The sequence below is a fragment of the Rhincodon typus genome, chromosome 18, assembly GCF_021869965.1.
Source record: "Rhincodon typus isolate 14 chromosome 18, sRhiTyp1.1, whole genome shotgun sequence".
Taxonomy (NCBI): domain Eukaryota; kingdom Metazoa; phylum Chordata; class Chondrichthyes; order Orectolobiformes; family Rhincodontidae; genus Rhincodon; species Rhincodon typus.
In genome coordinates, this window is record NC_063349.1 from 35819460 (window position 1) to 35842089 (window position 22630).

Consider the following 22630-nt stretch of genomic DNA (forward strand, 5'->3'; position numbering starts at 1 on the left):
GTATTCATAAAAGGACTAAATGCGGTTTATGCAAAATAAGATGTATGTGTGTGAGGCTTATGGTAAGGCCTGTATGGTTTGTGCAGCAGCTTGAATGAAGTGCAATCATTTACATTTTAGCCAAGCATAGGAACAACAAATCACCTTGCCATTAAAGAGATTTCATTGTTCTCACAATCTGTTAATATCTTTAATGTAAGTACGGTTTCAGTGACAATTTATTATAAGCTCTTCCTATCATCTGTCCATCCTTTCTGTGGGGATAAAGTGAGGTTATACACTTTGGCAGGGTAAATAAAGGAACTGCATATTATTTAAATTGAGAGACCCTGCAGAAAGCCACAGCGCAGAGGGATTTAGGGGTCCTCGTGTACAAATTACAAAAAGCTAGCTTTCAAACTCTGCAGGTAAATGGGAAAGGCAGATGGAATGTTGGCCTTTGTTTCAAAAGGAATGGAGTATAAAAACGCGGAAGTCTTGCTAAAACTATACAAGGCACTAGTTGGATCACAGCTGGAATACTGTGGATAGTTTTGGGAGCTTTATCTAGGGAATGATGTACTGGCATTGGAGGCAACCCAGAGAAGGTATCACTAAATTGGAAAGTTGGGCAGAGAAATGGCCGATGGAGCTTCAATTTGGACAAGTATGAAGTGATGAATTTTGGGAGGCCAAATGCAAAAGTAAAGTATACAGTTAATGGCAGGACCCTGAGATACATAGAGGGATCTTAAGGCCCTTAAAATGGCAACACAAACGAATAAGGTGGTAAAGAAGGCATATGGTGTTCTTGCCTTCATCGGTCAGGGTATTGAGTATAAAAGTTGGCAAGTCATGTTGCATGTCTAATCAACTTCAGTTAGGCCACATCTGGAGTATTGTGTACAGTCTGGTCCCCATATTAGTGATGATGTAGAGGCTTTTGAAAGGGTGCAATAAAGGTTTACCAGGATGTTGGCTGGATTGGAATGTATTGGGTTTGAGGAGAAATAGGACAAACTTGGATTGTTTTCGCTAGAGCATTAGAGGCTGAGAGACGACCTGACAGAAGTATATAAAACTAAGAGAAGCATGGATATGGTGGATAGTTGGAGTCTTTTTCCCATGGTGTAAATGTCTAACACTAGGGGACACGGGTTTTAGATGCGAGGGAGAAAGTTTAAGGGAGGTATGCAAGGAAAGTTTTCTACACAGAGGGTGGTAGATGCCTGGAATGCACTGCCATGGGAGGTGGTCAAAGCAGAGTTTGAGGCATTTAGACAGACACACGAGCAAGAAAGGAATAGAGAGATATGAACCATGTGCAGGCAAATGAGATTGGTTTAGAATGGCATCATAATTGGCACAGACTTGGTGGGCTGAAGGGTTAGTTCCTGTGCTGTACTGTTCTGTGTCCTATGTTCAAGGTTGATCCCCAGAGGGATATTCTTATGCGGAAAGGTTGCATAATTTGAATTTAGAAGAATGAGAGGCAACTTTATTGAAGCATATACAATTCTTAGGGGACTTAACAGAGAAGCTGCAGAAAGTTTGCTTCCCCTTGGGGGATAGCCCATGACCAAGGGGCATAATCTCAGAGTAAGGGGTCGCCTATTTAAGAGAGAGAAGAGGAGGAATTTCTTATTTCAGAGGCTAGTAAAGTTGTGGAATTCTTTACCACAGAGGGCTTTAAGGTTAGGTTTTTGTCTATACGGGGTTGAGACACAGATTTTTGTAAGTACAACTTCAAATTTATAGCTATCAAATTGGCAAGTGAGATTATTACAGAGATGGACATCGGCAACTTTAATAAACTTGCAAAGTGGATACATATTGACAAATTAATTTTTGTTGCAGGTAAGTGTGACATAGTACACTTCAGCAGGAAGAATAACAAAACCGCGTACTGTTGGAATCTAGCTGTCCAAATGAAACATGAAACAAGAGAAACAGAGGGATCTTAGAAATCACTAGAAATAGTAACTCTAGAGTAACAAAACCAGCAAAGTAATCTGGTTCTTTTCAGAGTGATAAAATTAAAAAGTGGAGAAAGTTATGTTAACTTATATAAAACCAAAATAGATCTCATTTGGCTTCTGTGTTCATAAAAGGGATGTACTGGCACTAAAGGTGAAAAATTATTTCCTGTAATGAAAGCAGATTGGACGTAGGAGGAATGATTGAACAGACAAGTGCTCTTTTCTCTAGAAAAGAGAAGATTGAGGGGTAATTTCATGGGGTCTTTCAAATTATGAAATAGTTGATGGAGTAAGTGTAGAAAAGGTGTTGCAACCCTGTAATGGTGATACTTCCAAAAGTAGGGAATTCGTAATTATAATCAAGGAAACATAGGACCATGTGGAATGGTTTATGACAGGAGAGGAACTTGGAGGCGACAATATTCCTCAAACATTTTCCTGCTCAGTGGTATCATTATCCTAATATTCCCAACCTTTTGGATGTGTCATGGGCACAAGGCTGCAATTGTTCAAGAAGGCGGCGCTCCACCATCAACTCAGGGCAATTAGGGACAAGCAATAAGTGAGGACTCAACATACACTTGTTCAAGAAAAATCATTCATTAATCATGAAGATGTGCTTTCCTTTGATCTAGCTCATAGCCACCAATGTGTCTAAAGTCGAAATGTTTCAATATTTAGCACACGGTTCCTCAATTGTATATTGTATTTAAGTCATTTCTGCCATATTCTACTGATGCCTTCATCCATTGACATTTGATCAGATGTATTTCTATAAAGCACGGCAGTCTTAGAGCTACCCGTTACATGAGATTTGATAGTAAGTGTTGGCAGGTAATTTGACAACCATTTTAATCCTGTTCACCATTCAATGTATGCACACACATTTTCAGGTATAAATCACAAAGAAGCTGGATTCATAGCTGATATTTCACCTCTGTGCTCTGGGATCTCACATGCTCCTGTGAAAATCAGCTAGCTCCAGATGGGCTGGTAATTGAACATTAGATTTTCTAACCCATTTAGCTTGGTGGTATATTGGGCAGTACTTTTATCTGTTGGTCATCAGGGAAGTTTATCATCACCAACTTAGATTTTCTAATGATAATTGCAGTTGCTTATCTCTGCGTAAATTAGAATTACTTGACAATCTCCAATGTAATAAAGCACTGTTCAATTAATACTCCATCAATTATGACTTCAAAATACTGAAGAACAGGTGAAGAAACGATCGATTTCAACTTCCAATGTGAATTTAGATTTAAAGCTTGAGTGATGACTGTTTTTCATAAGCATTGTGTATTTTCAAACAGAACTGGAACATTGGAGCTGGGAGACAAGCTGCTTGCTGTAGACAGCATCCGTTTAGATAACTGTTCCATGGAAGATGCAGTTCAGATCCTTCATCAGTGCGAGGAACTTGTGAAACTCAAAATACGCAAAGATGAAGACAACTCAGGTAGAAAGGAACACGTAGCTTTCTTTTAATTTGGCGAGCATTGTGACTGAGCAGTCATTCCTAAGTTTCAGTCAAAATGTTTAAAGTTTTCCCTAATTGTCCTTTGTTAACTTGAGCAGAAGTAGTGCGGGAAATATGGCGAAGCAGCACAAATATTGTTGTGATTCTGACAGTGAAGTTTTTAAAAAATGACAACGCTCACAGTTATCCATTCTGCTGCCCATGCATGTATTTTGTTTATGAATTTAAGCACTGTTAAAATGCTGCCAACCTTATTTGTTTAACTGATTCTCATGCAACTTGCATTTTCATTCAATATTCATATGTTAGTAATCAAATTATGGAAGTTTTTATTGGAAGATTACTATGTGACCAAGTCATTGTAATTGGAGAGATAATAAAATTAATTAGAAAATATGAGATTATGAAGGTCAAAGGCAAAAACCAAGTACTTGAATCATGAACGAGTCTAATTATTCACAGATGCCATTGTTATAGTTAAGGATCTTGAATTTGTGTTCAGGTTATTGTATTTGTGTTCTCTTTCATTGTGACTATTGTTAAAGTGTGAGGTTTATACAATTATTGTAAAGTCATGAGTTGAATCACAGGAAGCCTACCCATAAAGTCATGTTAGTTGGAGCTATGAGTTAGCCAAGGAAGCTCTTGTATAACCCTATTTACCTGGAAATATGCTTTTCTTTAAAAGAAAAAAGAAAAGTAAAAACAGAAGTAATAAGATTAGGGAACAGAAGGAGTCACTTTAGTCCATTGAGCCTGCTCCGCTATTCAACATGATTATAGCTGATCTGATAGTCCTCAACTTCAATTTCCCACATTTTACCGATACCCCTCGATTCCCCTTCTGGTTACATTTGGTCTGTCTCAGCCTTGAATAAACTTAATGATCCAGCATCCAGTGCTCTGTGCAATAAAGAATTCCATAGATTCAGTTGCCTCTGAAGAAAGAAATTCTTCCCCATCTTTGTCTTAAATGTGCGATTCCTTACTCTGAGTTAGCCCCACTGGTTCTAGACTCTTTCACAAAGCGAATCATCCTCTTCACCTTTATGCTGTCAAGCCCCCTAAGAATCATATATGTTTCAATAAGGTCACTTCTGACTCTTCTACACTACAGGAAGTACAAGCCCAACCTACTTAGCTTCTCGTAAGAATGTCCCTTCATATCCGGGATCAACCCTGTGAACCTTTTCTGGGCTGCCTCCAATGCCAATATAGCTTTCCCTCAGATAATGGGACCAAAAGCATTCACAGTATTTTAGGTATGATCCGACTCGTGCCTTGTACAGTTTTAGGAAGACTTCCCTATGTTTATAGTTCCCTTTGAAATAAAGGCCAACATTCTATGTGTTTTTCCTACTACCTGCTGGACTGGTATGCTATCTTTTTTGTTATTTATGCCGAAAGACTCCCAGATCCTCCTGTGCCACAGCTTTTTGCAGTCTTTCTCTATTTAAATAATAATCAGCTCCTCTCTTCTTTCTGCCAAAGTGCATAAATTCACATTTCCGTGTGTTATATTCCATCTGCCAAATTTTTGCCTCCTCGCCTTGCCTTATCTATATCCCTCTGCAGACTCTTACTGTCATTGTCACCACTTGCCTTCCTACATTTTTTTGTGTCATCAGCAAATTTGGCTATAGTATATTTGCGTCCCTCATCCAGATCATTATTATAACTTGTAAATAATTGTGGCACCAGCCCTGATCCTCGTGGCACTTCACCAGCTACAGGTTACATCCAGAAATCACCTTTCTTATCCCAACTCTTGTATTCAGTTCATTAGATAATCCATTATCCATGCCGATGTACTGTCCCCAAAACACCATAGTATCTTATCTTATTAAGTAGCATATGTTTGCTTTTTGAAAGCCTTTGGAAATCCAAATATATTACCTTCACTTTTTCCCTGTATCCCTGTTTATTTCCTCAGAGTTCTGATGAATTTTTCAGACGTGGTTTCCCTTTCTCGAAGCCATGCTGACTCTGCTTACTTATATTGTACATTGCTATATGTTGTACTTAAAATAGACTCTACCGCTTTCCCAATGTCAGATGTTAAGCTAACTGGCCTATAGTTACTTATTTTTAACACCCTTTTTGGATAAGGGTGTTACTTTTTTAGTTTTCCAATAATCTGGGACTTTTCCAAATCCTCCTTCCTCACTGGGATGTATATCTTTGTTGTGAGTCATGAACTATTTTCTTAAATGTCTGCCATTATCTTTCAACTGTCTTTTCTGCTAAACTCACTGCAAGTCCACTTTGTAATTATCCTTTATTTAAATTTAATCAACTGATTCCCACCCAAGTTTCTCGCCCTCACACTAAATGCTAAATTCTGCAACATTACGGTCACTGTTGCCAAAAGGATCTTTTACTCTGAGATAATTAATTAAACCGCCTCATTGCACATTAACAAATCCAAAATAGCATCATCCCAGTTTGGATCTACAACGTATTGTTCCAAGAAACTGTCCTGAATACAGTCTCTGGCTATTTCTGTCAATTTGATTTTCCCAATCTACATGAAGATTAAAGTCACCCAGGGTCAATGCACTACTTTTCTTATATGCCCAAAAGTATCTTCTGGTTTATTCTCTGCCCCACAGTATAGTTACTGTTAGGTGGCCTTTATACTACCCCCACCAACGTTGTATTCTCCTTTGTTATTTCTTGCCTCTGCTCACATAAAGATTACATCTTCTGATCCAAGATAATTTCTTGCTAATGCATTTACCATTCTGTACTGACAAGGCTACCCAGCATTATTTTCTTCCTGCCTTGACTTTCAATAAGTCACATATCCCTGAAGATTTTGTTCCCATCTTGCCCTTGTCACCATGCCTCTGTAATGGCTATAAGATCATAGCCATTAACCTCTATTTGTGTCATTTTTTTTCACTTATTTTGCCCTGCATTGTCTGAGTGTTTAAGTAAGGTCCATTAATTTTGCCAATTTGCCACTTATTCCCCTTTGACTTTCTTTGCTATCTTTTAATTTTGTACATTCTGCTCCTCCTTGTAGTATTCTGAATATCATTACTTTAAATAGCTGCCCTATCCTTTTGCTTAATAAGAATTCATATGTATCCCTTCTCCAGAACCCCCTAACCCCCAGTCCCCTGCTCCAACTTGTTCAAAGTCCTTTCTACAGTCCTAGTTATTAGATTTACTGGGATAATGATTCTAGCAGAGTTCAAGTGAAATCTGTTACACTGGATCAGCCCCTTTCTACTCCAGGACTGGTGTTAGTTCCCTTTGGACTGAGACACAACCCAACGTGTGAAACGATGCTTTTTTTTTCAATTTTTTCACACTTTATAATTATTACTTTATAATAGCCAGAAATAACACTCCTGAGGAGCTGTGCATCATTTTGCATTGGTCCCAGGAGTATTGGATGTCAACTTATGAGACCAAGTATAGAATAGAATAGAATCCCTCCAGTGTAGGGACAGGCCCTTCGGCCCAATAAGTCCACACTGACCCTCAGAGCACCCACGTAATCTACACATCCCTGAACACTACGGGTAATTTAGCATGGTCAATCCACCTAGCCTGCACATCTTTGGACTGTGGGAGGAAACCAGAGCACCAAGAGGAAACCCACACCATCACGGGAAGAATGTGCAAACTCCACACAGACAGTCACCTGAGGGTGGAATTGAACCCGGGTCCCTGGCGCTGTGAGGCAGCAGTGCTAACCACTGAGCCACCGTGCTGCCTGTGTGTCATTAGAAGTAGAAAGGGGCAAACTCTGTTTGTTAGTTTAAAGTATAAGTTTCCTATGAAAGTGTATTTTTAATAGCAGTTTGTCATTAGTCCTTGATGCTGTAAATATTATTTTAAAAATGCTGTATCTTGATCTGTCATCCTTTCAACTACTAACTGGAAGTTTAATTTTCTCGTTAAATTATTATCAACGCTGAAGAAAATCATAACACTACTTAACAATTTAGAACTTAACAATGTTAGAAGTGCTGGCTAACCAGTCAGAACTCCTTCATTAGGTAACTATATCATCTTAACTGGAGTTAAATTATGTGATTTTTTTTTATAATTGATGCTACAAGAATTCTCATTTCACATCCTCATGATGTCTCAAAGCATTCACAGCTAAGAAATTATATTTACTCAATTATGTATGCAAAGAAGCAAGAGTGAAATCTGTTTCTGGTGGAGTTTATTGAAGGATATGTGGGCTGTCATACCAGGAGATCTCCTTTGCTCACCTTTTGAGAATTGCCAAGGCTCCTTTTACAATAACTGAAACACTGTAATGTTTCATCCAAAAGATGAATTATGCAGGTGAATTGCCACAAGTTTCCTGCTTATTCTTTGTAACCTCAGCAAAATCACAGAAATACTGGATGAGTGGCACAGCACCAGAATCATAGAATCGTATATTACAGAAGAGGCCTTTTGGCCCATCGAGTCTGCACCGACACCTAAGAAACGTCTCACCCATATTTACCTTTCCAGGGATTCCACATCTCTTCTAGTGAAGCCGCTGTGGACAAATGGGAAAAGCCCCTGTGAAAATTTACTCCCTAATTTTTTTTCAAATATTTCAAACAACAGCCAGTCATAGCATAATGACTTCAACCCAAACAAATAAAACTAGATGGTTTTGCCACTGAGTGATGCAGAAAGAATCCACCTTTTAATGCTTAGCACAAACAAAAATAATGTGTTTTGAGATTTTAAATGGACTTAATCACCAAGGCTACAGTCTTAAGTTAGCCCTGTGTTAAATATGTTTATCTGTAAATAGCCCAATGAATAAGGCATGGAATGAAACATGCTGAAGCTTGTGGGTTTTTCACTTCTTGACCCAGGTGTTTTAGGGTAAAATGTCAAATGGAAGTCTGACTTTCCCCAAAAAGGATGAACATAAAATTAAATGAGAACCAATTTATTTAATCTTCACAGCTCTGGAGAAGAGGCATCTATACTCAAAACGTTAGCATGCTGTCTCTTCACGGATGCTGCCTGAACTGCTGTGATTTCCTGTGTATATTAAGTTGGTTTTATTGGTTGTGGGTATGGGATCCTTTACTTTAGTCAGTAGCTGTTGCAGGGTGGTTGTTGGTTTGTGGGCTACCCTGATATCTAGGGGTCTGAGTAGTCTTGTGGTCATCTCTGATATGTCTCTGATGTATGGTAGGGTGACTAGTGTGTCTGGCTGTGTTGTGTCTTCTTGCTGTGGTCTGTCGCAGAGGTAATGGCGGATTGTGCTTTTTGGGTATCCCTTTCTTTTTAAAACTCTGTATAAGTGCTCCTGTTCTGCGTGGTGCAATTCTGGATTACAACGTAATATATAAAATACCATGCAAGGACTGTGAAAAACATTACACAGGCCAAACTGGAAGAAAACTGGCAATAAGGATACATGAACACCAATTAGCCACCAAGAGACATGACCAGTTTGCACTGGTCTCAATTCACCTGGACAAAGAAGGGCACAAATTCGACTGGGACAACACATCCATAACAGCACGAGCCCAACAGAGATATGCCAGAGAATTCCTGGAGGGCTGGCATTCCAACCAGAACTCCATCAACAAACACATTGAACTGGATCTGATATACAAACCATTGAAAAACAGACCCGGAAATGATGCCAACCATTCCAGCAAATTGAGGCATGTAAATAACAAGCTGGACAGAACACCAGTGCTTCACCAGAGGCGCATGACGGTGTTACCTAGCAGGGAGATGTCTGCAACCAAACACACAGGCTCGTCGAACAAGTCTACAGCCTTGTACAGGAATACACTGTGACACTATTTCATTCATCAAAGTGTCTTTGAAGAAGCAGCCTATAATTTGTTGTCAATGCTTCATTATTAAGTGTCACAATCATTTCAGAGCTTTGTTATTCAGTAATATAAAAGTTATTGCAGAAGATTATTAATCCTTTACTGTAGGCATGGAATAGTCATTATCTTGAGCCAAGGTAAATTGAGCGCATTTTAACACAATAAGTGCAACCTGTTGGGGTTTTTAGTATAATGGCAGTCTACGTATTTATCTAGGTTTACTTTACACAAAGCAATTTTATTTTGATGGATTGGAGAAGGTTTGGACTTTCTTTTTAAATGGAGAGGTGTGAACAATGCCCACATGCCTCAATGCAGAAGCTCATTTACACAAAAGTTTCTCAGGTTCTGCCTGGCACCCAGCTAGACCCACTGATCCTATCCAACAGACACATGCAAACTGCTGGTGGAGGGTTGTAGCCAGAGACAAATTGCATTGGGAGGTGATCTTTTTTTTGGGGGGGGGGGGGGGGGGGGGGAATGGGGAACGCAACAAATTTGTCTGTCTGAAAGTGATTTTTTTGAATGTAATTGCTACAGTAATGCACTGTGATTATAAGCACCATGCCCATAGCTATTTTCCCAGTTTCATCTCTGAACACCTTAGGGATTTGACTGTTGGGTTGTTATTTGACAGCTGATTGTATTATTATCCAGTAAGGAATAGGTTGGAAGGAATGAAATAAAGTTGCCACAGTCCTACTGGACCGTAAAACTGCTCTTTCTTTAGGGAAAGGTGACTGGTGGTGGTTTCATTTGAAGGTCACTACACCTCAGGCAAGGGAAGAGGTTGAGAAAAAAAGTCCTTCATTGTAACCTCAGCCGTTGTGGGGATTGAACCCATGCTGTTGGCATTAGCCTGCATTAAAAACCAGCCGTCCATCCAACTGAGCACCCCACCCCACCCCACCCCACCCCACCCCACCCCACCCCACGCCACACCACGGAGATAAGGAGGCATTAAATTACTAAATAATCCAAAAGTTGTCTTTCAGTGGAGTAAACTGAGGAGTTGGGCCAATTGGGGCCCCTCAGATCTGATCTCATACAGCCTTAGTTCAAATAGGGGAATAGGGGAATGTAGCAAGCTGGATACAAAATTGGCTCAGTGGTAGGAACAAAGGGTAATTGTTGATGGGTGTTTTTGTGACTGGAAGGTTGTTTCCAGTGGACTATTGCAGTGTTCAGCCCTAGGACCCCTTGTCCTCATGGTCTGTGTTAACAATTTGGATGCAAACGTAGGGAGAAAGGATCATGAAGTTTCCATCTGGTTCATTTTTTTTGTTTTTTTTGGAAAGGAAATCTGCCATCCTGGTTGGTCTGGCTTACATGTAACTGTCGATCTCCAGCAGTGCGCATGACTTTCAGCTGCCCTCTGATATGGTTCAGCAAACCACTCCATTTCAAATGCTGACCTTGCCAGCGATGCCCACTTTCTGTGAAAGAATAAAGGAATATGAAATTATGTTCACTGTGCACCTTGAATGTTATGAATATGTCTCCTGTTAACTGAGCACAGAATCAGGTTGGCCACATTTGTGTTTCAGGCAAAACGCCAGGGGATTGCATCTTGAGAGAAATTACACATGGAGTTTAATCGATTGTTGCTTTTATTTGGCATGAATTATTGCTGAAATAAACGATGTATTCAATGCAACTTAATTTAATCTGATTAGCCCAATTAAACTTGGCCTAGCTCCATGACAGTTGGTGATCCTTCCTTCAAAGCAGCAGTGTCGAGTGTTCAATACATCATCATCCTTTTATTTCCAGTGTAACCTTAAATCAAAATTACTTTGTTTTTTGGTCTCTTGTGTTATTTATATTGCTTAAGTCATATCATAAGACGTTTTAAAATTTTGATCAGAAATGCTGCATATGTGAAAGAACAATCTCAAATGGTGCAAATTGTATGTCTCAATCTCACAAGAGATGTTTTGAATCACAATTGGGATACGTGCGGTTCACATTTTTTGTGTATAGAGAATTATTAACTATAGTGCGGGGCCTTTTACACTAAAGATGTGAAACAGTTCCAAGTTTAAATGAAGGCACTTGGCACATGCAACCAGATTAACAGTGTAAATAAGATTCTCCATTTGGTAGTATTCTTGGTTCAAGTTGTACAATGATAAATCTTTTCAACGCCATTCCTGCTGCTTTTGTACAAAAGCATTTATGCTTTCCTTGAATTCTAGATGAACAAGAGAGCTCTGGGGCAATTATTTACACTGTGGAGTTAAAACGTTATGGTGGTCCATTAGGAATTACCATATCGGGCACTGAAGAGCCTTTTGACCCAATTGTCATCTCGAGCCTAACAAAAGGAGGTTTGGCTGAAAGGTAAGGCACACAATCTATTCCTTCTGCAAATAATGCACAGCTCTCCCCAGTCTCCGAACTCAGCTGAGTCTGGGAAACTCTTGTTCGATGCTGCCGCTTTCCAAGAGGAAGAAGAGAGTGTTAAGGAATGTCAGCTGGGCTGCATTTAGCAGTTAGTCACTGATTGACTTTGGAAACAGTCATAAAGTCAGCAGACTGTTCTCTGAACTGGGAATGAGAAGCAAGTGCGTGAACTATGTAACTGAGTAACTTACAGATCTCAAGGAATTTGGGAGTGCCTTGTAACCATGTATAACCCATGACTTATTGAATATTTAAAATCTCTAATTATACTTGGCCTGTAACCTCCTGTACATCATGATTGATCCAGATATGTGGTGTACTGATATGTGAATGCTGTGTGTACTATATAGGCGTTTGATATTTGTAAGCATTGCGGGTATTTTAGATTGTTTTAACAAGACGGAGAAAATAGCTTACTTAATGGATGCGTGATTTATTAGGTGTTTGCACTGGACACATCAATAGACAATTGAAGAGTTAGCAGTGAGCATTTTCTAACATGCTGGGAAAATTGTTTGCATGTGAGTCTATCTGATTTATTGAAGACCCCACAGTATTCCCCATCTCTCTTCAAAAAAAACCTGTTTAGACTAAAATGACGACTAGATTTATTATCAGAGATGTGATTCACATGCTGGTTATTTATTGTCACAGAATTTGATTGTCATTCTGGCATTGTTAATTTTATGCTCAATAAAGCTGTGATAAATCAGTCTCAAATATATGAAGCTAACCCAGTCCTTGCACATAAAATTATATAAAGCATGAAACAATCTTCTTGCCATCTGTTCTAATCTTTTTTTTCCTTGAATATGAAGTTTTTTTTGTCTTATGTTACAGGACTGGTGCAATCCATATTGGAGACAGAATCTTGGCTATAAACAGCAGTAGCCTGAAGGGTAAACCCCTAAGTGAGGCTATTCATCTCTTACAGATGGCAGGAGAGACTGTCACACTGAAAATTAAAAAACAGCTTGATGGTAAGGACTTAACTTGCTGCATTCATGTTTTTTTGAATGAGTTGACATTCAAACTTCTATTTTAATTTAGGAAATATGAAAATCCGGGTTACATGAAGAGTTAAATAAAACAAAGAAGTGCAGATGCTGGAAATCTGAAACAAAAAGAAATCACTGGAGAACCTCAGCAGGTCTGGTAGGATTTGTGGAGAGAAAGCAGAGTTACCATTTTGGGTCCAGTGACCCTTCTTCAGAAGACCCTTCCAAAGAAGGTTCACTGGACCCAAAACATTAACTCTGCTTTCTCTCCACAGGTGCTGCTGGACTTGCTGAGGTTCTCTAGCAATTTCTGTTTTCGTTACATGAATAGTAACCTGGTTTATGTTAAAATTGTTAGCTTCTTCTACGACTTTTGGGGACTGTCTACTCAAAGGCTCCCAAATAGATCCAAGGTACAGACAGTTGATTTTTTTTCTGAAGCTGTAGCCAAACTAACTCCAAGCAAAGAGGGCGGGTTTTGTACCATAATTTGTGGCTGGATTTAAATCGGGTCCTTGAGAAGTATAAGCGCCACACCAGATGGCTGATTTTTTTTTTAGAAAAGAAATATTCTTTGATTTTTGGATACGATTTTGGTTGTCTTTGTTTTTACAGTATCCAGTCCTAAAAAATCATCAGTTTCTGGTCGGCTGAGTGAATTGAGTGATGTTGAAGATGAAATTCCCACTGTACAGAAGCCTGTCAAGCTCTGTGAGATGTACTCTGCTACGATCCCCAGTGTGGATAGTGCAGTGGAATCCTGGGATGGGTCAGGCATAGACACAGGCTATGGAAGTCAAGGTAACAGATAAGTTTGAATTGTATTTTGTTAATTGTTCATGAGAAGTTGATGTCGCTGGCAAATCCAGCATTTATTGCCTATGCTTTAAAAGCTTTTGATACATTAAATCAAGATGCTTTTAGGAAAGTCTTCACCAAACTTGGATTTACAGATAAAATTGTGACATGATATAGGAGCAAAAGTAGACCACTTTTTCCCCTCAAGTTGTTTTGCCATTCAATAAGATCAAGGCTGATCTGTTTGTGTTTTGCATTGCACATTTCCATCTACCCCTGATTTAACCCCTGATATCCCTGCTGAACAAGAATCTAGCCACCTTTTGACTTAAATATTTCAATGACCCCACTGCCACCACCTCTGAGGCAGAGTTCTAAAGTCTCACAACTCGCTGAGAGAAAAAAAATTCTCCCCATTTCTGAACTAAAAGGCCAACGCCTAATTTTAAAATTAGTTCCCCTAGTTGTGGACTGACACACAAAAGAAAATGTCCTTTCCACATCCACCTTGTCCAAACTATTTAGGATCTTCTACACTTCAATCAATCACCCCTCACTCTTTTTAAACCCCAGAGGAAGCAAGCCCAATCTCCTCAACTTATCCTAATAAGACAACCCAATCATTCCAGGCATCGATCTACTGAGTCTCTTCTGAATTGTCTCTAATGAACCATTTTCCCTTTAAAAAGGAGACCCAGACTGCAGACAGTATTCAAGATGTGGGCTCACCAACGCCCTGTATAATGAAAGCATAACCTTCTTATTTTTATGTTCACTTCCACTTGTAGTTAAAGATAGCATGCCAATGGCCACCTTGATTTTGTACCGTCCCTGCCTGATAAATTTTCATGAGTCATGCACCATAACACCTAAATCACTCAGGTGCCTCAAAGTTTTGCAGTTATTCTCCATCTAAACAATGCTGTCCTGTTGTTTTAGTCTTCCCACTAAAGTCAACAACTTCACACTTACCCACATCTTACTCCATTTACCAGATAATTGCCCATTTACTCAACCTTTCTACAACTGTCTGCAACTTCCTTATATCATCACGACATACTTACCTATCTGTCTCAGTGTCATCTGTGAATTTAGCTACCATGCCTCTGCCTCTTCATCTAAGTCATTAATATAAATTGCACAAACCCTACAAGAGTCCACTTGTCGCATCCTGTCAATCAAAGACCCATTTATGCATATTCTCTTTTCTGCCAGCCAGCTGATCTCTATCCTTTCTAGCATGTTACCATCTACATCATGAGCTTTTATTTCCTGCCTTTAATATGGCACCTTGTCAAATACCCTTTGGAAATCTTGAGTACAGTATGTCTGCAGGCTCACCCTTATCCTTTATTCCTTCAAAGCACTAGAAGAATTGGTTAAACATGATAGCCCATTGAAATGCTGACAATTCCCGATTGCCTTGCATTTTTCTAAGTGTAGCTTTTGCCTCTTTAATGATCAATTCTAACACCTTCCATTTGACAGGCGTCATGCTAACTACCTATAGCATCCTGTTTCCTGTCTCACTTTCTTCTTGAAGAGTGGGTGATATTTGCTACTTCTCGGTTTGATAGAATGTTTCCAGAATCTAAGGAATTTTGGAAATTAAAACCAATGCATCTACTGCCTCTTTAGCCATTTCTTTTAAGATAAGGCCAGCTAGATCCAAGATTTGTCAGCCCACAGCCTGTAGTTTGCTTGGTACCATTTCCCTCATGATTATATTTTCACTAAGTTTCTCTCTCCCTTCCACCTCCTGATTTAAAGCTCTTCCTTTTTTTTTGTATCCTCTATAGTGATTACAGAAGTAAAATATTTGTTCATTTCATTTGGGATTTCCTTGTTACCTACTATTAACTCTCCTTTCTCACTCTATCGAGGACCAGCGTTCACTTTACTTACTCTTTTCTTGTTTAAATACTGGTTGAAACTCTTGTTATCTGTTTTCATATTCATAGTTAGTTTCCTCCCATACTCTAATTTCTTTCTCCTGATTGACTTCTTAGTAATTCTTTATTGTTCTTTATATTCTGTCCAATTATCTGACCTGTTATCTTTGCACAGTTAAATACTTTTTCCTTAAGTTTGATGCTTTCCCTAACTACTTCAGTTAACCCTGAATGTGCAGGCTCCTTTATAGTAGGAATTTACGTATTCTGAGTATTCTGAAATATTTCCTTAAATGTTTGCCACTCTTTCTCTATTGATCTATCTCATCGCCTGGTATGCCAGTTCACCTGGCTCAGCTTTGATGCCAAATAATTGACCTTATTAAATATAAAATACAAGACCCAAAATTCTCCCTTTCAATCAAATTTTGGTCACTGCTACAAAAGCAAAGTTGCTGGAAAAGCTCAGCAGGTCTGGCAGCATCTGTGAAGAAAAAAACGTTTCGGGTCCGGTGACCCTTCCTCAGAACTACTGGTCAATGCTACCTAGTCTGAAATCATTAATTAAACCTGTCTCATTACCCTTATGTAGTTTCATGGTGGATTGATGGACAGAGATATTGTTCCCATTGTTTGCCTCGCTCAGGAGATTGCTAGGGAGTGAGCGCATCTGGAGTAACAATGTTTTTTGCAAAATGAATTCTTGGGAAATGCTGAATTTGCCAGCTGGACTTTTTACGTCCCTTTTTTGGGTCTGGGAAGAGGGCATTGAGAATGAGACTATGGTGCCAGGAGAGGTGATATAAAGCTAAGAATAGTATAAACAGTCTTTCTGTTGAATAGGCTACTGGATCAGAAGGATGATAAAGATTGCAAACTATTCAGTTTACTTCAAGTGAACAGCTAGGTCATAGGAACTAGGAAAAGGATGTGGAATCTTTTGGCTGGAGATGAATAAGGTAGTTTTAGTTAAGCCAGTATTCAGTTGGATAAAGTGTCATCATATATGTCATGAAGTTGGACATAAAAAAAATCAGATACAAAAACCTGAGTCCATATGATCATAAAGCATAGAAGTAGAAGTAAGCTTTTAAGCCCATCAAGTCTGCTCTGCTGTTCAATGAGATGATGGCTGATCTAATGATCCTCAACTCCACTTTCCTGCCTTTTCCACCTAACTCCTGATTCCTTACTCATTTAAAAACTTGTCGATTTCAGCCTTGAATATACTTAATGACCCAGCATCAAGGGTCTCTGAAGTAAAGAATTCCACAGATGCATTTTATCTCTGAGGAATGAAATTCCTCCTCATCTCTGTTTCAAATGTACAAGTCTTATTCTGAGATTATACTCTCTGTTCCCAGACTGTCCCACAAGGGGCAATGTTTCCACATCTTACCCTGTCAAGTCCCATAAGAATCTTTTATGTTTCAAAAGGTCACCTCTCATTCTTCTATATTTCAATGAGTACAGGACCAATCTAGTCAACATCTCCTCAAAGGACAGTCCCTCCGTACGTGGTGTTAACCTACATGTGAAGTAAGCAAATGCTAGATTTAGTGTCTGTGATGTAGCCTGAGATTGGGAGCTGGTATTCCGTATTAGATAAAGTTCGTAAGTGATCATAGAATCAGGGGTGCTAGCAGAGTAATCGAGGTGGCTATTGTCAGCATGCATGTAAAGCTGACCTGATTCTCATTGACACTGTTGCTTAGGGGCTAAATTAAACTAAAGAAAGAAGGCGACCCCAATTTCAGGCGTTTTGGTATTGCTGTGGTGACTGACTTGAGGATGGAAGAAGAAACCATTGCTGAATACGTGCTGGCCATGTTGGCAAAGATCCCTTTAAAATGACTGTGGAAGATAGATGGAGGTGATACAGCACTTCAGTCTTCAAATAGTTCTCACTTTTATTCAGAAACATTGCTACCCCCTGAGAATTACTTTTCTTTTCAAAAGGGTTTTTTGAACACAAACTTCATTTGTAGCTTGTATCCAGTGTACAGACATCACAAATGGCTCGAACTTTTTAAGCAGATGTAAAGTAATAGGAAATAAAAATAATCATCCGCACAAAGCAAGAGACTTGCTCAGATTTGGAGCTGTGTCTCTATTATTGACCTCCGACCTTTATTAGTAGGCTATTTAAAGGGGAATGCCAACTGAACAATTCTCCAAAACTCCACACTGCCTAATGACAAAACCCAGTTATGACCATATATTCATGTGTTATTGCTTTGCTGAATTCCAGTAAACAATTTGGGTGAAATCATTTGTGACTAAGTATGCTCATTTAGGTCAAAAGCAAAATTTGTAATAATTTAAAAAACAATCCCTAGTCTGTGAAATCACTGTAGAAAAAACAAATGAAGTATTTCAATAAATCAGTAAACAGAACTGTTTGCAAATTATAAATACAAAAATGAGTTTGCATGCATCATTAGCTGCCTTCTGTACTATAGAATGTCACTTGTCAGTCTGTGCAGGAAGGCATCTGAAGGTTTAATTTACATTCAATCTTGTAAACCAGTACAGAGAAGCAGGAGATTGCTTGTGTAAGTCTTATCATGTTGGCATGCAGAGGGCTGTATATTTTTGGAATTCACTACCCTATTTTGCTTATTGATGCTCAGTGTTGTTTCTACTCTTGAATATATTCAAGGCAGATCAATAAATTATGGGCTATCAAGGAGTCGTAGTAGTGGGAATTAGCTGGGAAAGTGAAGTTACATAAATGTTCAACTGTAACCTTTTTGAATGGCAGAGCTGGTTCAACAGGACAGTAACTTATGTTCTCTCTCTGTATTGTTTTGCATTTATTAATTTTGAAGTTTATCTTTCAAGGAAAATTATTGGTTTTAATTTGACAACCATGGAGTCAGCAGATCTAATTATATACGATTATAGATACTTGAGAGGTGACTGCACTATATTCTGTGATGCTGTATAATTTAAACAAGGGCTGACTTTAGTTTATATGCCTAATACTGTATATCATTATCCAGAATGTGTTTGAGAGTCAGATTGCATTTTCAAGAAGTTGTTTTGAAGCATAATATTAAGGATTGTCAGAAAGTAACTCTATAGTATATTACAAAAAAATTGTTTCTTAGTATATTTTCCTTTAATCTCTGAGATGCACGTTTAATGTAGTTCAGCATAGCTAGAATGAAGGTATCGTTAACATGAAAGACACTTGGATGGTCTTTGTACAAATCTTGATGATGTAACAGTGCACATTGTATATAATTTCATCCGTAAAGTTTTTTTATGCATCAATACTATGGGAAATAGGGTTGGGTAGTAGGATATGCCTTTTTCGTTTAAAGTTTGAAGAATTTTGGGGAGGGGAAAATATTAAGTTTGGTTTTTACTAAAATAGACATGTGGGTGTTTAAGTAAGACCTGAGGAATTATTCAATTTCACAGCAGGAATGTCCCTCCACTGGTATGAGTATATAAAATAATTTCTTAATAACATTGACATTTTGTTGAGGATGGTTACCAGCATTCCTATTGTATTCAACTTTTTGTTTAAGATCCAAATTAGCAATGAGATTGGAAGGATTGGTATGTCAAGCCACAAAGATTGGAGCCAGGTCCAATGCTTCTTGTCATTGATATAAATGATTTGGATGTGCATATAGGAGGAATGCTCAGTAAGCTTGCAGATCACACCAAAATTGGTGGTGAAGTGTACAGTAAAGAAGGTTATCTCAAACTACAAAGGCACCTTGATCAGATGGGCCAATGGGCCAAGGAGTGGCAGATGGAATTAAATTTAGATGAATGTGAGGTGCTGCATTTTGGTAAGGCAAATCAGGGCAGGACTTATACACTTAATGGTAAGGTCCTGGGAAGTGTTAGCGAACAGAGACCTTGGGGTGCAGGTTCATAGTTCCTTAAGGTCGAGTCACAGATAGACAGGGTAGTGAAGAAGGTGTTTGGTACACTTGCCTTTATTGGTCAGTGCATTGAGTATAGGAGTTGGGATGTCATATTGTGACTGTACAGGACATTGGTTAGGCGACTGTTGGAATATTGCATTCAGTTCTGGTCTCCCTGCTATAGGAAAGATATTATTAAACTTGAAAGGATTCAGAAAAGATTTACGAGGATGTTGCTGGGTTGGAGGGTTTGACCTATATGGAGAGGCTGAATTGGTTGGGGCTATTTTCCCTGGAGCCTCAGAGGCTGAGGGGTGACATAATAGAAGTTTATAAAACCATGAGGTGGGTGGATATGGTGAATAGCCAACATGTTTTTTTTTCCCGGTGTAGGGGAGTCCAAAACTGGAGGGCATAGGTTTAAGGTGAGAGGGCTAAGATATAAAAGGGACCAAAGTGACAACTTTTTCATGCAGAGGGTGGTGCATATATGGAATGAGCTGCCAGAGGAAGTGGTGCAGGCTGGTACAATTGCAACATTTAAAAGGTGTCTGGATGGGTACATGAATAGGAAGGGTTTAAAGGGATATGGGCCAAATGCTGGCAAATTTCTAGATTAATTTAGGATATCTGGTTGCTGGGGTCGAGTTGGACCTAAGGGTCTATTTCTGTGCTGTGTGACTATGGCTGTAAGTAAAAATGGCAGAAAGCTGATCACAGTTCAGTTTGATCCTTTTATATGTACAATGGGATTTGAATAATGAACATTCAATTATTTGCATTTTCTCAAATTAAGACTTCTTAACCATTTGTTTTTGAGCTCATTATTTACTTCTGTTTTAACTTATTCGTTTATATTTTCCACAACATTTCCTTTTCTGTACATCTCCCTTTTGTCTTTTGAAAAATGACATATATGCTTCACACAAATCTATCCAACCAGAGCAACATGGATCATCAAAAAGAAAGTCACCATGTCAGGCTCCCTGCTGCCCTTCTCACCATGTCACTCAATCCCAATCACACTCTAGAAATGCTTTTCACGTCTTTTCAGCCTAATTATAATGGCCTTTGCTGAGAGCCCATGACTTCCGACGACTTAAAACCTCATCTCCTTGCTAATTATGGTTGCATTCCATGCTGTTCTTGGTTTACTACTTCTTGTATGCTCACTTTCCAAATTAGGGTACAACTTCCAGTTTTATATTTTCTAAATGCTGTAACACATTTAATTTGCAGGGTTTACTATCACGCCAACCTTGAAGACTGATTTGATAGAACACTTGCTAGGTATACATCAGGGTAAGAAATACAGTATCTTATTACTGGATAAGTCGTGCATTACACAGAAACAGGCCATTTAGCTCAACCTGTCCATGCTGACCAGGTTTCCTAAATTGAACTAGTCCCATTTGTCTGCATTTGGCCCACATTCTTCTAAACCTTTCCTATCTGTATACCTGTCCAAATGTCTTTTAAATGTTGAAATTGTACTCGTCTCTACCACTTCCTCTGGCAGCTCATTCCATGTATGCACTACCCTCTGTGGAAAAAGGTATCCCTCCGGTCCCTTTTTAAATCTTTCCCCTCTCACCTTAAAACTCTGCCCTCTAGTTTTGGACCGCCCTACTTTGGGAAAAGGCCTTGACTATTCACCCTATGCATACCCATCATGATTTTATAAACCTCTGTAAGGTTACCCTTCAGCCTCCTACGCTCCACGGAGAAAAGTCCCAGCCTATCCAACCTTTTTATAACTCAAACCCTCCAGTCTCTGTAACTTGTTTGAGTGTGAAGCCTAGTTTGACGAATCCTATGTTTTTTTTTATTTTAACATAGTAGTCATTCATTGGAACATAAGCTTGCAAGGCTGCAGAATTTCTTTATGAATAAAACAATAATACATAAAAGGAAAAAATAATAAAATGTAACAAAACAAGCTATCCAAATACAGAACACTTCTTTTTTAAAGTCTAGGACACAAAGCAAATCGAGGTTTTCATATATTCCCTAATGCTATCACTTTACAGAAATCCAAATCCAGAGATATTACTCCTCTGTCTCATGTCTTTAAGTTCAACACTTTCCTGTGAACTGTGAAGTTTTTCTTTATCATAAATATTCACAAAACTGAAAGCTTTCTCAGTTTTTTGATAATCTTCAGATTTCTAGCACAGCCCTCTTGTCTGGAAGTTTCACAAAGTAACTTTCTAGTAAGTTAATTTATTCCCTGAATTTTTTTTTTTGGCTGCTGATCCCAGTCAGGTCTCTTCCACGTCAAAGTAAAATACAGGAAAAAAAAACAGTAAGGGCTGGAGAAACTCAGCAGGTCAGCAACATCCATTCTGAAAAAGATTCATGCTAAACTCCGAAGCAGTGACTCTGTTTTTCTCTCCAGATGCTGCCAGACCTGTTACAATTTCTGCAGCAATTTCTGTTTTTATTTCAGGTCTCTTCCAAAATTGTTCAATAGCGTCCGATCTCTGAGTTTCCTGAGTAAAATGAAACCTTTGATTATTTTAAACAAAAATCAACTAATAATGGCTCTGAATGTTTATGCTGCCAGACTGTTATTCTAGCAGCATACAAACCACTTTCCTTTAACAATCGAGAAGTTGCAAGTTCTCAAACACGTGCTGGATTAGTTCATGGTTCCAGAAAGACTGATTGACCTAGCTTTTTTAAATCCTTCGTAAAAGTAGCCAATGTCCATATGTAACCAGTTTGAAATTTTTAAACATGATGTTTATTACATATAAATTAGGCAGGGTAAATATACATTTGCAAAATTTTTTAAATGAATATAAAAACAATATAACTGTCAGAGAGGAAATAATATTTCAGTCAGATAAGATTGTAGGTTTTTCAGACTATTATGTGGATTCTGCCCTGATACTGAATTTGGATACTACTTGTTCCACCCCAAGCCGTGTACACATGACCAATCCTGTCTAAAATTTTTCAAGGATCCATGTTGAAAAGGAGTAATGTCTTTTTAAAAACACTACCCAGACTATGATACACACATTATTTGGGCTTCATACCAAATGACTGGGTGGCACAGTGGGTCAGTGGTTATCATTATAGCATCAGGAAACTGGGTTCAATTTCCACCCTTGGGTGACTGTGTGGAGTTTGCACGTTCTCCCCGTGTCTGCGTGAGTTTCCTCTGGGTGCTCTGGTCTCCTTTTACAGTCCAAAGATGGATTGGCCATGCTAAATTGCCCATGGTGTCCAGGGATGGGTAGGCTAGGTGGATTAGCCACAGGAAATGTAAGGTTATAGGCACAAGGTAGGAGGGTTGGTCTAAGTGGGATGCTCTTCAGAGGGTCGACGTGGACTCAAAGGGCTGAATGGCCTGCTTCTACACTGTAGGGATTCTATGA

At 38.8% G+C, this 22630-nt stretch overlaps 1 protein-coding gene across 2 annotated transcripts in view; it reads left to right on the forward strand.

Annotated features, from left to right (window-relative positions):
- Positions 1–22630, forward strand: part of grip1 (glutamate receptor interacting protein 1) — a 219704-nt gene that overhangs the window by 181398 nt on the left and 15676 nt on the right. For both annotated transcript variants that reach the window (XM_048607854.1, XM_048607853.1), the window contains exons 15-18: positions 3272–3417; positions 11462–11606; positions 12510–12649; positions 13283–13468. In XM_048607854.1, coding sequence (XP_048463811.1) covers positions 3272–3417; positions 11462–11606; positions 12510–12649; positions 13283–13468 — 617 coding nt within the window. The remainder of the gene's footprint in view (positions 1–3271; positions 3418–11461; positions 11607–12509; positions 12650–13282; positions 13469–22630) is intronic.